Below are 13,969 nucleotides of genomic sequence, written 5' to 3'. Positions count from 1 at the left end.
GCATGAATCAGAACTCCCACAGCGCATTGGATAGTCAGGTCCTCTGCCCACGAGGAGATAGTTCCGCTGCCAGATCTGATGATCGCCAGGCGAGAGAGGGGAAGAAGAAGGAGTAAACCGATAATGTGGCATGGGACCTGCAACAGTCCAGGCCGGCATTCACGCCAACGTCTGGTACAGCTTTTGGTGATCCGAGCAGGCACACCGGGAGAATGATGTTGTCAACTAGGGCCCGTTCAACTTGAGCTTTGTAGGCCGCCGGGCTAAGCGTGCTGTCATGTATGCGTCCCAATACGTCTTCTCTTCTGTCCTTGGCTGCGGGTCCAAGCTATTCCGGGCGCACAAGACGCACCAAACGTTTCGCTACTTGGTTGTTTCAGAACGGCACAATACACGTGGTCTGTTAACTTATAATGCCGAACCTTTCCTAATCGAGACATTAACAACTTTGTCAATAGTGAGTACGCAATGGAATCTCATGGAAACATATAGAAAGAGGGCAGTGGCACTCACCTGAGTCAGAGAATAAGATTCCAGTTCCACCGTTAACCTGTGTACGGGGTTTAAGCTGGGTTACCGAGATGGTGGCGGCTTCCAGGGGGGCCGATAGCTTGCATGTTATCGAAAACTTTGGTTCTGGCTCCAGCGCAAATCATAGGATTGTAAAAGTTACCAGCCAAGTTTCGTAGCGGCGTCTTCCTACATATGATATGTTCAATGCCGTGAAGACTGAGTACTCAGCTTTCCGGTGAGCCAAGTGTTCGGAGCCGTGTCTTGGGAAATTTCCCTTTGTTGACTCGGATGATCAAGCTTTAGTCGTAGTGCAAGCTTGCTGACAAAAAATCCGATCGGCGCAAAAACTCGTTTATAGGAGGATTATTCATTCATATTAATGTCCTTCGTTCCTTTCATTGGGTCCAATTCAACAATGCACTCACCTTGGCTATCTCTTGTTGTCACCGCACCTCTTCTCGCCATCAGCCTCTTCGAACCCCTATCAGTATTGGCAGTCCCTGTAGCGGACCTTGAATTATCGGAAACACATACAACTCCTCATGATCTAGTAGCATCATCAGGAGCCTTCAGACGTGACGATAATCATATGCATATGCATCATGGCGCACCTCTGACCGAGCTGAACGAGACCGCGATCCTTGAGTGGCATGCTCCCACTCCCCCCTCTTACTGGTCTATCGATATCGAGCATCGTGACCCATCAGTACCACGTTACCCTGCACTCATGGCCTTACACATCATTTTTATGACTCTTGCCTTCTTCGTCGCCCTGCCTGTTGGTGAGAAAACATCACGTACCTGCATCATGCACCTTCGCGCTAATGTCAAATGGGCTACACAGGTATAGCAATGCGTGCTTTAAAGCATTCATTGCATGGGCTCGTCGTAGTTGCATTCTACAGTTTATGCGCACTCGGGTGTGCATCCAGTACATTATACAGGAAGTTGACACCAGATATGTAAGCGAAACGTCACTCATTAATGATCGATCAATTATTCCGGCATTTTCCTGACTATCTCAACCGCAGGTATGAAGGATCATCCCATGCATCCCACGGTTACTTGGTTTTAATCCTAAGTTTATGCCTCTCTGCGCTCGACATCGTTCGCTTTCTCGTTCGTCTATATGCGTTCGTAAAGAACAGAAGCAAGTTCTCCTTGAAACCATTCTGGCAGAATGTTGTTCTGGGACGTAATGAAGTCTACAACCTCACAGCCAGGTACACTAGCTTGGACCCGGAGGAACCCTCAGAATTTGATGTAGCTGAAATGAAACCTCTGAGGGTCGCTGAAACTAGGGAGCCCCTCCATGTGCGACGGAATCAACCCATTGCAACTATCCAAACCCAAGATTTGGATGATCCCGACGACGATGAAACAGCACCATGGGTCAACAACTCTCGAAATAGTCAGGGGACAATCCATTATACGAAGTCGAGCTTATCGGAGAGGACCGTGTTTGAAGCTGATTCCCCGCAAGGTTCTAGGCACTCTGACGAAACCTTGCATGATTTCAAACTTCCCGGTCTTATCGAGCCACAAGCTCTTCTGATCCGCATTAGTCAAGGGGCATTTGTTACTCTTGAGAGAGCATTGGTCTTTGCAGCCTTTGGTATGACACTGTCAGGTATTGTCGTTTATACCGGTGGCTGTCGCGAAAGCTATGTAAACGGCTGTCTTGCGCATCTAATCAGTATGTAGGTCTCGTTCTATGCGGAGGCATTGAGACTTACTAGGTCCGCAGAGGGCGGCATCTTCTGGTGTTATGGCTTGGTTACCTTTGCTCGGTACCTTGGATCTTTCTCTGAGCTTGGGTGGGCTTGGAACATCTCACCGAGTGGTGAACATGTTTCTGCTGAATTCGTGGAGTCGTTGGTCATTTTTCTCTACGGCATCACCAACACTTGGATGGAACGCTTTGGCGTTCACTCTGGTGACCCTTATACCACCAAGCAAGTACAACATATAAGCATTGCTGTACGTCAATTTTCTCCTGCCTATTCGTATCTCACGATCATCTAGGTCATGTTTTGGTTTGCCGGACTCGTTGGGATGGGAATCGAGTCAAAACGTGTTCGCCGCTGGCTTGCAGCGTCTGCTGCAGCCGCTGTCGGCCCAGCTGAAGTGTCCGAGCCTCCAAGCTATCGTGGTAGCTTTAACCCTTTCCCTGCTCTCGTCATTGGTGTCACCGGTGCTGCAATGAGCGCTCACGCCCAGACTTATCTCTTCCAGGTACCATGGGAATTTTTCCACTCCGTTTCTAGCTAATCTGGCTTCGAAACAGGTACAGATACACGAAATATGGGGAGAGCTCCTTTTGGGATTCTCGGTTTTAAGGTGCTTAACCTACTTCTTTGTCTGGCTTGGCCCGCCCCGCTCTATCCTTCCATCTCGACCGCCGACAGAAGCTCTTGCAAGCTTCTTCCTTGCATGTGGTGGTTTGGTGTTTATATTCAGCACAGAAGAAGTCACAATTGCTGCTATGCGAAAAGGGCGTGATGGTATGCGATCATCTACCCCGACGTACCTCCGTACTGACGAACGAACTTGTCATAGATATGATGATGTTCCTTAACGTCGCCGTTGCTATCACATGCTTCGCGTTCTGCTGGACATTCTGCATCGTTGCGATGAAAGGATGGCTCAGATCCCGCAGCAGTCCTCGCTACCCGCTCTCAGCTCCATGATCAGAAGATGCTCTTGTTGTCCATGCTTACACGTAAATGCTATAATTCACCAGTGCTTTCAGTTTTCCTTTGTTCGCTCACATTTATAGTACTTGATAATCCTGCCATATCTACGGCTCTTACGACAATAATCCATAGAATCTCTTACACGGTTTCACGCTCATCTGTATAGTAACGAAATGTATTGATTGCACGCTTAGTGGGAAATCGTGAGCACGCTCTGTCAAAGCTGAAGCAATGACTTCGACCAGGATGGTTTCCTCTCCATGCAGGTGCTCGACTGCACCACTCAACCATGTAGTTCATCGACTCGGTATGAGTCTGATGGTTGAATTCGTGCATCACAATGGGTACTTTGCAGAACAACGATTATTTCCTAAGTAGCACATAGACTGGATCGCCAAGAACGACATTAGTCAAGTGTCGATATGAACCGGTTATCGAGAGCAGCAGTCCACCGAATGACGCGTAGGCCGTGCTACAGGACATGAGTGCGGGCCAGTAGAACTGCAAACATGCAAACGACTCACACAACGTCGGATGATCCAGTATCAAACTTATATACCTGTCAAATCAATGAGTACATTCAAACCCTTGTGCGATGGAAAAAGAAAAACATAGCCGTACCTTCCCATACATTACGTAGTCGTAATCTTCTTCTAAGCCTCTCCTTCCTTTGCCATCTGGTCTCCATACATCTCTGTCTTTGTCTTCTTCCCCATCTGCGGTGGGTGCACCACCGTCCCGTGACAGTGACGAAGCGAGGGCCATCGCGAAAGTGTCCCCGTTCGATACAGGGAAGAGCTCGATATTATAGTCAAGCGTCAAGTCCATGTCATAGTTCTTTGAACGAGCGTATAACCGAGATACTGGGTTCACATAGCGCAGGTCAATCACAGGTAAAAAGTGATGCGCATAGGCAAGTCCGGACCTCGATCGAATTTTTTGCCATCCTTGTCGATGGCATCAATCGTGAAAATATCGTCGAACACAATGCTAGATGAGGTGGAGGCCATAGCTAACAGTGAAGAAAGAGCCCGGACAAGTAGTCAAGATCTTTGGGTCGTCCATCTCCGAAAATTTCCAAAAAAAGTATGCGATCCCTAACTAAGGAGCTAGAAAAATCGATATCGAATCTATCTCAACAACTTGGATGAAGCAAGACTTGACACCACATAGATGAGGAATTTGACGAGGAATGCTGAGTCGGACTGACTGTAGAAAGCCAAATCAACAGTCACTTACACTGGTGCTTCTGGTAGACTCTTGCCCACTGCTCTAATTTCGGCATTTCGAGCAGATAACCATCATGTAAGACCTGAAATCAGGAGTGCATAATCTGCCAGAGCTCCCGTCCATATCCAAAATCCAGACCAACCACATCCTACGAATCCTTGCCAGCAACTTGGACGACTCTCAAGGTCTGTTTTCCAAAGGACGCGTGCAAGCTGCGCAGCCCCGAGGCCAAGGCCGAGATAGAATGGTACCCCATGAGCGTTGAGAACGCCTGCAAGACCAATCAAAGAGATGGATGATGCCGAGAGCGCGCCGAGGATTGGACGGGTCTGCTCTCCGAAAAGCAGGGCAGTGGAGTAGATACCAGCATTCACGTCGTCTGTTTTGTCCTGCGATAGTCAGAAAATAGAGTGCTTATTGTGCAGTAACACCCACTTGATGTGCATATATAGTATCATATACAAGAGTCCAACACACTCCGCCTGCGTATAGAGGGAGGCAAACACTCCAGTCGACTGCCCCGGCAACGGCAGACCAGCCCAGCAAAGCCCCCCAATTGAAGGTGAGTCCTGTGGCACCTTCATTTCAGTCCTGGAATACGACGGAAATTACTGACACGCACCTAGTACGACTTGCGGCCAGTAGGTGACTCTTTTCATGAGCGGGTATACGGTCACCAAAGACATAGATGAAGCTCCAAGGAGAATGCTTATGATTAAAAAGGTCAACAGCTGTGATAGCGGAGCGAAAGTAAAGACGCTGCGTACCTGTACCAATTCAGCTGTAACAAAACTCCCAATCCCACTGACAACTGTCCAGCTAAGAACACCAGCGCCTGTCTCTGGCTGATGACACCTTTCGCAAGTGGTCTACTTTGTGTTCTCTCTGCGATGACGCGTCAGTGCAAAGAAGACGCGATAATGGCGCGTGTTCTACTTACCTACGGCCTTGTCTAAATTTTTATCCCACATGTCGTTGATGGTGCAACCTGCACCCCGCATGACCACTGCTCCAAGTCCAAATAGGCTGAGATATGTCAGAGGTGTCGTTAATGGTGCCTCTAAGGCATACGAGGCCATGGTTATGGACCATGCTAGATGAAGGAAGGATGAGCTGGAAGAGCGCACAACTTCGAGTCGGTTTGACGCACCGCAAGGGTAAAACATCAATAAGGTCCCAATTGGTTTGTCTATTCTTATTAAGTTGAGGTAAGGTCGAATTTTTGGTGGAAGGCGGTCGACCCAGGTTGTTGGTGCAGCTGAAGCACTTGATGGAGTCCCAGATACATGGCGGCTCAACACCTTTGTTGATGAAGACAAGATGCCAGCTGTTTGAGACGTATGCCTACCAACCCATGGTATATTGTGCGCCGAGTTTCTCGTCAAACAGTGTCCTGCATACAACGTGGAAAATCGGGTTAGTACTGCGATAGTCATGCTGCACAAGTTCCCGGCTTGCAGGAGCACGTATGTTTGTATGTTCCTGAATCCTGACTCTCACGATAAGTACGTGGGGGAATACCATGATGATGGACCAGAGGTGTGGTTTCAAAACTGTAGACGGGCCAAAATTCAAATTCATGTATAGCAAGCCCTTTTAAATATTCGCCGTTATCTTGTGTACGTATTTGCTTAATGAGTGCATGCAATTTGAGAACCGGCTGACTGCAGAGTTCTCGAATAACACCGGTTTTAGTACGAATACGAGGATGGACAACGGAACGACCTTCTGACTTAACATGTCAATAGAAAGTCCACGCAGGCCACACAATTTCGCTATCCTATCCATACATTGAAAGGCGGCGGAGCGCCACTTCAACACCAAAAATACTGCGCGTACCATCGACAACAGGCTGCGTGCAGTTTGGAGGCACACGGATATCAGCCAACTGTTCCAAAACAGTATCGATCGACAAATCGCTCATGGAGGTCGAGAAAATGCTGCAAGATGGCATAACGCCAACGCCCTGCGTGCAACCGTGACGAACACTACTACCGGGGACCATCAACTTGAAGATACGTATTATACTCGCTCGACACGGTGCTGTCCTTGCTCATGTCGAGGGCCAACTCGAAGGAGAGGTAGGCTATGGACGGTCCTAGCCACTAGCAGTGCTTGCCTGCAGACTTGATATGGCGCTTTCGTTATCTCGCTCAGCGCTCAGGACCTACTGTTTCCCGGACGTCCGCACTAGTATTATGTACTAGTTGCATTGCTGTGAGCTATGTCAAAATCTCCTGCATGCTTAGCATATTAACAAGGCACCACAGTCTGCAACGACCTGACCGGTCAAATTTTCCATAGCTCGCAGTTATATCTGAACATTTTCTTTAGCGGGAAACTTCTGTCAGCCTGAATCGTCAGCCACTCGGTGTCGGTGGGGACTGTTCGAAAGAGTACAAGGTACATCCATGGAGATACGAGAGCTGATATGCAAAATGATGCCATAGGGTAATGCAACAAAGGTCATAAAATGATAAGGCGAGAAGTCTTCATTCACCACTCCTTGGCAAGTTTGAATGACCACTCCCAGTCTGAAAAGGTGGCAGGTCAGTTTTAAGAGACCTCGATCACAGCTTCTGCGAACACAGACCTGCGTATACTTCTCCATCGTCGTCCACAACGCGGCTTCTGACATTGTACGATCCTGAACGTGCCACAAGCCCCGACGGCGATTCTTCTACGTCAAAATTCTTCGTGTATGGTTCTGCCTGGGGACCGTATGACCCAAGCATTTGCTCGAGCTTGTCCACTATAGAGTGATCAACATCAAGGTCCCAAACTACATGAAAATGTACTAATACCTTTGATACCAGCGCGTTTGACTAGCTGGATGTATCGTACACCCTTCGCAACAAGGTTTTAAGACCCGTCAAGCCAAAACGAAGACAGGCCACTCACAGATATAATTGAGTGGTTCACCTTGAACGTGATCCGAACGCTGTGACAATATCAGCCTCATAGCATCGGAGAACAACTTCAGAGCACTTACTTATATTCTACACCCTCCTTGATGATGATTGGGTTCTTCTTCGTATCGGCCAACTTGGCAGAGTCATTGAGATCAAAGACAAGCGTCTTGCCAGGAGGCAGTGTGGGTGAATCAAGCTCTAGGGTCAGAACTGTCACCTATACGACCAATCAACTTCAGGACAGACAGTACTGGGAGTAACATACTCTTGGTCCTGAGGTGTCCCCAGTTGACACTCCAGCAGTGATACCAAGACTGGCTTTCCACCGTGCCAAGCTCTCGTCTTCTGCGTCCAGTTGGGCGTATTCATCTGCTGTTTTTGCAGTGCCAGTTGGCTTGTAGCCTGGGATAGATTCAATAAGCTGCTCATTCTGTTTGCTCTACATTCAATGCTTGCCCACCTGGGGTGGCAGAGGGCTTCAGATCATCCTGATCATCGTTCTACAGTAACACACCAATCAGCGAGCGATCGCCATCAAGGTATATGCTCGAAACATACAGAAGACATCTCAAACGTGAAACTCGAGGCTTAGAAGGAGATGGACAGGTCGATGAGTGGTACTGGGCAGTTTCCAAGGGCCTTTTGCAATTGGCAGTGCCAAGATTCTTGTTCAAGCACTTATCTACTGATCTGATTTCACACGCCTGGTGCCTAGGCTGGCTCATGATCCAAACAATTGACCTTCGCAATTGTGAGATAGGTTCAAGCTTCGAGTCTCGACCAAGGCTTTCAAAGGCTTTCATTGCGGTTTGAACGAGACCAATGGGGTGGAGGATCAACGTTTCAACGCCTCCATTTGGTGGCAGCCAAAACGCAGGACACAAAGGGAGATGTAAGTGCTAAGGGTCTTGGCCACATGATTTTGGGGTCACGCCATACTCGGACCTTGTCCACTCCGTGTACGTATATGTTCTAGAGCATGCGGTGCTGAAGAGTGCTGGGCGTTCCGGACTACATAAATAATAATCCACATCCGATTGATACAATAACATGTAAAAAACCACACATGAACTACAACGTTGTAAGCAAATAAAGCAGACAGAGGATAACGCGATAAAACGTCAAGCTAACATCTTCGTACATGCCATGTGGCACATAAAATAAACCAATAACAGGCAAACAAGAGTGGAAGGACGCTAAGGTGATAGATGAGGCGAAACATCATGCATACTTTCTGAATATGAAATATTCCAGTTAGTACTTGGTTGTTATCTGACGTTTTGACACGAACCGCCTTTGAACCAACATTTGCCCTTGCTTAGGTGGAAACACTTCGGACCGTTAGGGCACACATGTCCCCAGCAGCAACGCTCGCCGTATGGGCACTGGAGACCTATAATGACCAAAAACTTAATGAGGCATCGAGGTCAAGTTGAATAAACGTGCCATTTTTTAGAAAATTACAAGGAGCTTTTTTGGCGTTAGCAGCAAGAGTGGCCAGCTGATCTGGCGTCAGGATATAGTCATGCGAATATTTACAAGCCCCCTGGTACCGAAACGTTCATTAGTAAAGTGAAGAAGACTCGTAGTTCATACATACGCCTTTAGTGCAGGACATGAGATAGAATTCATTACAAGGTGGGGGAGAATCTGTGTAAGCGGTAAAATGTCGAGTGTCTAGGCACTGACCACAGCTAATCAACACAATCTTAACTCACGCTTATGAAGGGGCTGGGAGCTATCAGCATCGAAAAATAAACCACAACGAGAAGGTGGACTCACCAAGGTTGGGTCCACAAGCCTTCCCGTCGCAGAAGCACTCATACTGTGTGGCGAATGCGGTGTCGGTAATCCACCAGATGTCAGTGTAGGACTGAGACCGTTCATATTCAATGGTGGAGGTGTCCTCAATGGTGGCGAGAGTCTCTGGTTGATAAACAATGTGTCCACAGTCAGAATTGGTAAACGGTGTTTCTGCGCGTAGTTTGGGCTCGCGCGGCAGGCTTCCAAGAAAGCGACTTTTCCCAAAAGTCCGTCATTTTGCAGCGCAGCAATAGTTGGAGCGTAAGTGTTTTCCTGACCACCTGCGTTACGTCAAGTTGTGTAAACGGCATCGAGCGTTGACGAGACTTGCCGGCAAAAAAAATTCTCTGAGTTTGAGGGAAGCGCAAGTAGGTTTGTAGATACTCTAAATGGGGGTAAGTGATAGATAACATTGATCAACACATGCCGACCTGTAATTTTCGTGAAGGTGGCGTCTTTGCCGTATCCGACATCAACCAAAACAAACCTGGGCGAAGACTGGCTGAAGCCCATAATGAAGGCATCAAGTTGCTCCGGGCTACATAATTTATGTCGCTCGAGAACGCTCGCCAGTATGGCCTTGTTAAAGTAAATTGTTACCCAAAATGACAGTCGACCGAGAACGTGAACATCCTCGCTGGTTAAATAATCTGCGACTGCCCTCGTCAATTGTTGTGCGGCCTGGCGGCCACCTTCGTGACCTTGCCTAAGGAGCAAGTCATTAAATATACAAGCATCCCCGTCAATGACGCAGAGGACGAGTAGACTCTGGCTCTGTTTGAAATTACAGATAAATTTAGACAGCCACTTGCCCTAGCGGGAATTAGACTGACCATGAAGGTTTCCATTGACGCCACCTGAGAATTAAGAGAAGCCAACCGCCCTTTGAGAGCCTTAGCCTCTCTGTCTGCACCTTCAATAGCAGTCGCATGGGCTTGTTTCCAGACCGCAAGCTCGACCTCGAGTTCAGCTAAGCGATTCTCGAGGTCAGCATTCCGTTGAATTGTGGCCGATGACAGGTCTGCAAAACAGTATTAGACTACAAGCTGATTCCTGAGATGAGAGGTACTCACTCAGAAGTCTACCCAGCGTCTCATCCCTTGTGAAAATTTTCAAATTAATATTTCAGCTGGTGCACTAGATGGCTTACCAGAGCTGCTGGCTGGCCTCTGTTACCGGAGACGTTGCCATATGGGTTGGCGAACGGGGGTACAGAGTGGATATTAGATATTAGGGAAACACAGGAATGCTAACAAAATTCGGCAGCCTTTTAAACCAACGAAGCCACGATGTTTACCTGCAAAGGGGCTAGGCCGTTAATCAGGCTAGATCGCGGGATTCATGCAATTGGAGAAGCCCGCAGATAAGGCAATCATATCGTGAACAGCTTGAAGGTCATATTGTCATTCGAAGAAGTTGAGACTGATTTGGCTAAGTCACGCGAACCAAGTGAATGTGCCGCACTCTTCGTTGAGAATCACTTGTACGTGCTCAAGTACGTCAATGGAAAAATTCCATCAGCATTACGTTGTTAATTTTTCTCCGCGATGATGATTTGAATGTTAGGAAAAACTGAACCTTGATGTCAAAACGTGACTGCATGCATATATGTACAAATAGACATTCCCGAGGCCGAGCCCATCTCCGGCAGGTCAGCCTCGATTGGTCATAACAAGAAACTTTATCATAATAAAATGGAAGGTGCGCGTTAATTCAGTTGTTCGGTTGCCGGTGCATACCAGCTGAAGCGAAGATGAAGGTGGTTTTATGTGCAGAGTGACGGTATGCCTCACCAGCAACGAATTTACATTTTCCTAACTTCAGGAAATAACAAGTTGTACCGTTCGGGCACGAATGTCCATAAACGCATTCATCTCCAAATGGACAATCTCCGCCTGACGAACAGTCGGTATTATGCTCAACAAATTGTCAGCGGAGAAAACACACCTTCGTTTGTAACTTTACAAGGCGTCTTCTTTGCATTCTCTCCTAGTTCTTGATAGTGTTCCGCTTCTAAGATATACTCATGCGAATATTTACAACTTGGACCGTGCCTGCATTGCGCCAAATAGAATAAAGTGCACGGAGGCGGGACATCTGTGTGAAAATATCAATATTAGATCACTACAATAGACGCTAGTGAACATACGCTTAGATAATGCCTAGCAGTAATTCAGTCAGGACAGCGTCAAGAAACATAGGAGGGCAATGCGACTCACCACCTGGTTATTGATACGTCGCTGCTTCGGTGGAGAAGGAGGGGTCAATCGCGGCAAGCCAAGCGGAATCTCGCTCGCTTCGCTGGACTCGCTACTACCCTCACTTGGCTCCATTGATGGGCAGTTAAACCGCGTCGACATTGTTAACGGTGTTTGCAACACTGATTTATAACTTGGGAGACTTCCGCGCCGAGCCATTGCTCCCTGGCCTTCTCCAGAAAAAGAGCTGATACCAGGCGGAGTAGTAGGAGGACAGACAGGTTGCGGTGCGCTCAATTTTGGAGTAGTAGGCGCCAGTCCGAGCAGGGGACCGGTCGCGATGGCATTATAAGACGGTGCCACGAGTTTAGTCGTCATAAACAGCTCGGGTATTCTGAGCTCAGGTAGCTGAAGCGCTCTGATATCAATCGCTACATCAGAATAACCAGGCATGAGAACAAGTTTATGACCAAGGCTCGAAGTGACAACAGAACGAAGGTTGTGCACATAGCCATTATCATGGCATCCTGTTTGGCGAAAATCAGTAAACCGCTTGAAGTGTGGAGGTGGGACTTACCACCGAAGAATATTTTGTAAGTGTGTGGAAGACGGATGTTATCTTCAAGATGGACTAGATATCCAGAAATAACTTCAATGCATCCGTGCAGATCATCACACAAGTCAACTCACCTTTAAGCTTTGCATCAGCAGCTTCTTTGCTACCTCCCACGTCAACCATGATAAATCGCTCAGCAGCTTGATTGAAGCCCATCATAAAGTCATCAAACTTGGCTCTAACCGTCGTCAGACCCACTCGGCCGAACGTCTCTAGAAGGCCGCGTTTGTTGTAGAAGAGATACACCCAAAGTTGGTATTGTTCAAATCCTTCAGTGGTAGATATGAATTGGCGAACGCGTTCGGTCAGTTTTCTCGCAGCAGCTAGGCCACCTTCCTGGCCTTGGCTCATCAATTCCTGGGTGAAGATCATTCCGTCGCCGTCAAGCAAACATATAACTCGTTTTTCCAGTCCCTATAACATGGTTTTCAGTCATAACGATAGTCGTCTGGGTCAACGGTAAACGCACTTTTAAGGTGTTCAACTCGTGTAACAATTCATTTTTCTCTTCCGCTTGTCTTCGAAGCCGGTCTTCCATAGCAGAGTATGCTGTTTGAAAAACACCCAAATTTGTTGAAAGTTCGCGAATACGATTCTCATAGAGGCTTTCGTTTTGCAGTAATATCTGTATTTCACCTGTCGAACATGTTGTGGTCCTGGGATGATTACTATTTCACGTCAGAGGTGCATACCAGAAAGGTGCTCGAGGGTGTTTCGTCTGCATGGCTGTCATTCAGTATTCCACATAGTAAGGTAACCGAGTACAGACATTGCATGCTGCTGAATGGCTCCATGATTTTCGTTTGCGTTCATCATGCTGGTGAGGCAGGAGAGAAGTCGTGCCGCGCCACAGTTTATAAACTCAACCCCTTTGACGTGATCCTCGCCTTTGTGGTATGTTGGTCAAGGCGATGCATGTGCTGTGTGCCATCAAGATTCACTTCTAAAGTTGAGGAGCAGAAAGCTCAAACGGTTCACTCGTGGCATTTTGCGCCTTTGCATGCAGGCATTCATGAACTCGCTTCTTGTTCACACGTACGTCTGGGCCCATGCATGCGAAGATGTGACCACAACGAAGCAAGATTTCTGGCCATCGGCATCGACACAAATGGGCCATACTTAACACCTAGCAGAGATGCAATGACCTGATTGATAATGATATGTCGTACACTAGTACGGTGCAAGATTGCCATGAGTTCATTGGCGATCAATAATTTATAAGGAAGGCCTAGGCGGTGACCCGTTTTGTTTGCAAGGTAACGGCAAACAGGGACACCGAACCTACAGCTGAGTTCATTTTCAAGGTCAGGTGGAGCCTGATCATGAAACCTTGGACACACCAAAGAAGGGTCCACGATAGATGTTGGGGGACATCTTCGAAATCAATACATCCCTAAAATGTCTCGGGATATGTATCGCCTCTGTCCATAGCTTTTCTGACCGAGTCTCAGATGTCAAGTACTTCAATCACAGTCTGTCATTGATCCTTACCTTCTTTACTCCCGTGGATCTTGCGTGGATCAATCGCTGGCTCATGTGACCATGAGATCACATGTCTGCGACAAGTCCTGAAGCTCAAGATGGACAAAATCAGCCTTACGACAACACGACTATACCTGCTGTTGGATAATTACCGACATTGAACTCTGTCTGCAACCTCCTTGATGCATCAAATATTAGCCATTCTGAACCATCCGGCTACCTGATTAAACCTCATCAAAGATCATCAAATGCAGTCTTGATTGTGGTGAGATCCGGTTTTTCGAATGTGGAGAGCGAACTGCGCCTACCACAAAAAGGAATTCCTAGAATTGGTACTGCGCTGCACCATGATTGAATGCAGAAATTCTCCGCGGAGTTTCTAGTTGTTACTAGCTGAAGATGGCTACCTTCGCCGTCTTGTTTCATCAGATCATGAGAGAAGTCAAGGAGGTGCACGATTCGCTGATATCAGCTCCATTTGCAATATTAAAGCTGATTAGGTCGTGAGGCTGCAACCTT

At 47.5% G+C, this 13,969-nt stretch overlaps 6 protein-coding genes across 6 annotated transcripts; 1 reads left to right on the top strand and 5 right to left on the bottom strand.

Annotated features, from left to right (window-relative positions):
- Window positions 1-1,240: 1,240 nt before the first annotated feature.
- Window positions 1,241-3,203, top strand: HD556DRAFT_1240738 (uncharacterized protein; the record flags this gene model as incomplete). The annotated part of the gene is made up of 7 exons (XM_041298143.1): window positions 1,241-1,295; window positions 1,358-1,475; window positions 1,545-2,209; window positions 2,261-2,493; window positions 2,539-2,748; window positions 2,801-3,017; window positions 3,073-3,203. The coding sequence occupies 7 exons, from the start codon at window positions 1,241-1,243 to the stop codon at window positions 3,201-3,203; spliced, it is 1,629 nt and encodes a 542-aa protein (XP_041158175.1).
- Window positions 3,204-3,572: 369 nt separating this feature from the next.
- Window positions 3,573-4,219, bottom strand: HD556DRAFT_1240917 (RNA polymerase I; the record flags this gene model as incomplete). The annotated part of the gene is made up of 4 exons (XM_041298152.1): window positions 3,573-3,681; window positions 3,734-3,768; window positions 3,831-4,072; window positions 4,135-4,219. 4 exons carry the CDS (start codon window positions 4,217-4,219, stop codon window positions 3,573-3,575), a joined length of 471 nt encoding a protein of 156 aa, XP_041158174.1.
- A 139-nt stretch (window positions 4,220-4,358) lies between these two features.
- HD556DRAFT_646085 (UbiA prenyltransferase family-domain-containing protein) lies at window positions 4,359-5,955 on the bottom strand. The gene is made up of 6 exons (XM_041311177.1): window positions 5,590-5,955; window positions 5,380-5,532; window positions 5,207-5,324; window positions 5,062-5,147; window positions 4,875-5,008; window positions 4,359-4,828 (listed from the first exon to the last, which is right to left on the bottom strand). The coding sequence occupies exons 1-6, from the start codon at window positions 5,873-5,875 to the stop codon at window positions 4,511-4,513; spliced, it is 1,095 nt and encodes a 364-aa protein (XP_041158173.1). The 5' UTR covers window positions 5,876-5,955; the 3' UTR covers window positions 4,359-4,510.
- A 980-nt stretch (window positions 5,956-6,935) lies between these two features.
- Window positions 6,936-7,918, bottom strand: HD556DRAFT_1445271 (immunoglobulin E-set; the record flags this gene model as incomplete). Its single annotated transcript, XM_041306906.1, has 8 exons — window positions 6,936-6,973; window positions 7,033-7,191; window positions 7,244-7,286; window positions 7,341-7,380; window positions 7,432-7,568; window positions 7,617-7,753; window positions 7,812-7,851; window positions 7,910-7,918. 8 exons carry the CDS (start codon window positions 7,916-7,918, stop codon window positions 6,936-6,938), a joined length of 603 nt encoding a protein of 200 aa, XP_041158172.1.
- A 432-nt stretch (window positions 7,919-8,350) lies between these two features.
- HD556DRAFT_646888 (uncharacterized protein) lies at window positions 8,351-10,721 on the bottom strand. The gene is made up of 12 exons (XM_041311178.1): window positions 10,601-10,721; window positions 10,305-10,541; window positions 10,228-10,253; window positions 9,988-10,175; window positions 9,586-9,928; window positions 9,486-9,539; window positions 9,134-9,435; window positions 9,070-9,082; window positions 8,952-9,001; window positions 8,798-8,897; window positions 8,643-8,744; window positions 8,351-8,585 (listed from the first exon to the last, which is right to left on the bottom strand). The coding sequence occupies exons 2-12, from the start codon at window positions 10,343-10,345 to the stop codon at window positions 8,548-8,550; spliced, it is 1,257 nt and encodes a 418-aa protein (XP_041158171.1). The 5' UTR covers window positions 10,346-10,541; window positions 10,601-10,721; the 3' UTR covers window positions 8,351-8,547.
- A 146-nt stretch (window positions 10,722-10,867) lies between these two features.
- On the bottom strand, window positions 10,868-12,784 carry HD556DRAFT_1309917 (uncharacterized protein; the record flags this gene model as incomplete). The annotated part of the gene is made up of 9 exons (XM_041300343.1): window positions 10,868-11,049; window positions 11,102-11,251; window positions 11,304-11,316; window positions 11,374-11,879; window positions 11,930-11,983; window positions 12,043-12,382; window positions 12,438-12,604; window positions 12,661-12,686; window positions 12,738-12,784. 9 exons carry the CDS (start codon window positions 12,782-12,784, stop codon window positions 10,868-10,870), a joined length of 1,485 nt encoding a protein of 494 aa, XP_041158170.1.
- Between the last annotated feature and the right edge of the window lie 1,185 nt (window positions 12,785-13,969).

The sequence above is a fragment of the Suillus plorans genome (assembly GCF_016647745.1).
Source record: "Suillus plorans strain S12 chromosome Unknown HD556scaffold_43, whole genome shotgun sequence".
In the NCBI taxonomy this organism is placed as follows: Eukaryota; Fungi; Basidiomycota; class Agaricomycetes; order Boletales; family Suillaceae; genus Suillus; species Suillus plorans.
The sequence above is the reverse complement of the archived record's forward strand: the minus strand, read 5'-3'. Positions and strand labels throughout refer to the sequence as shown.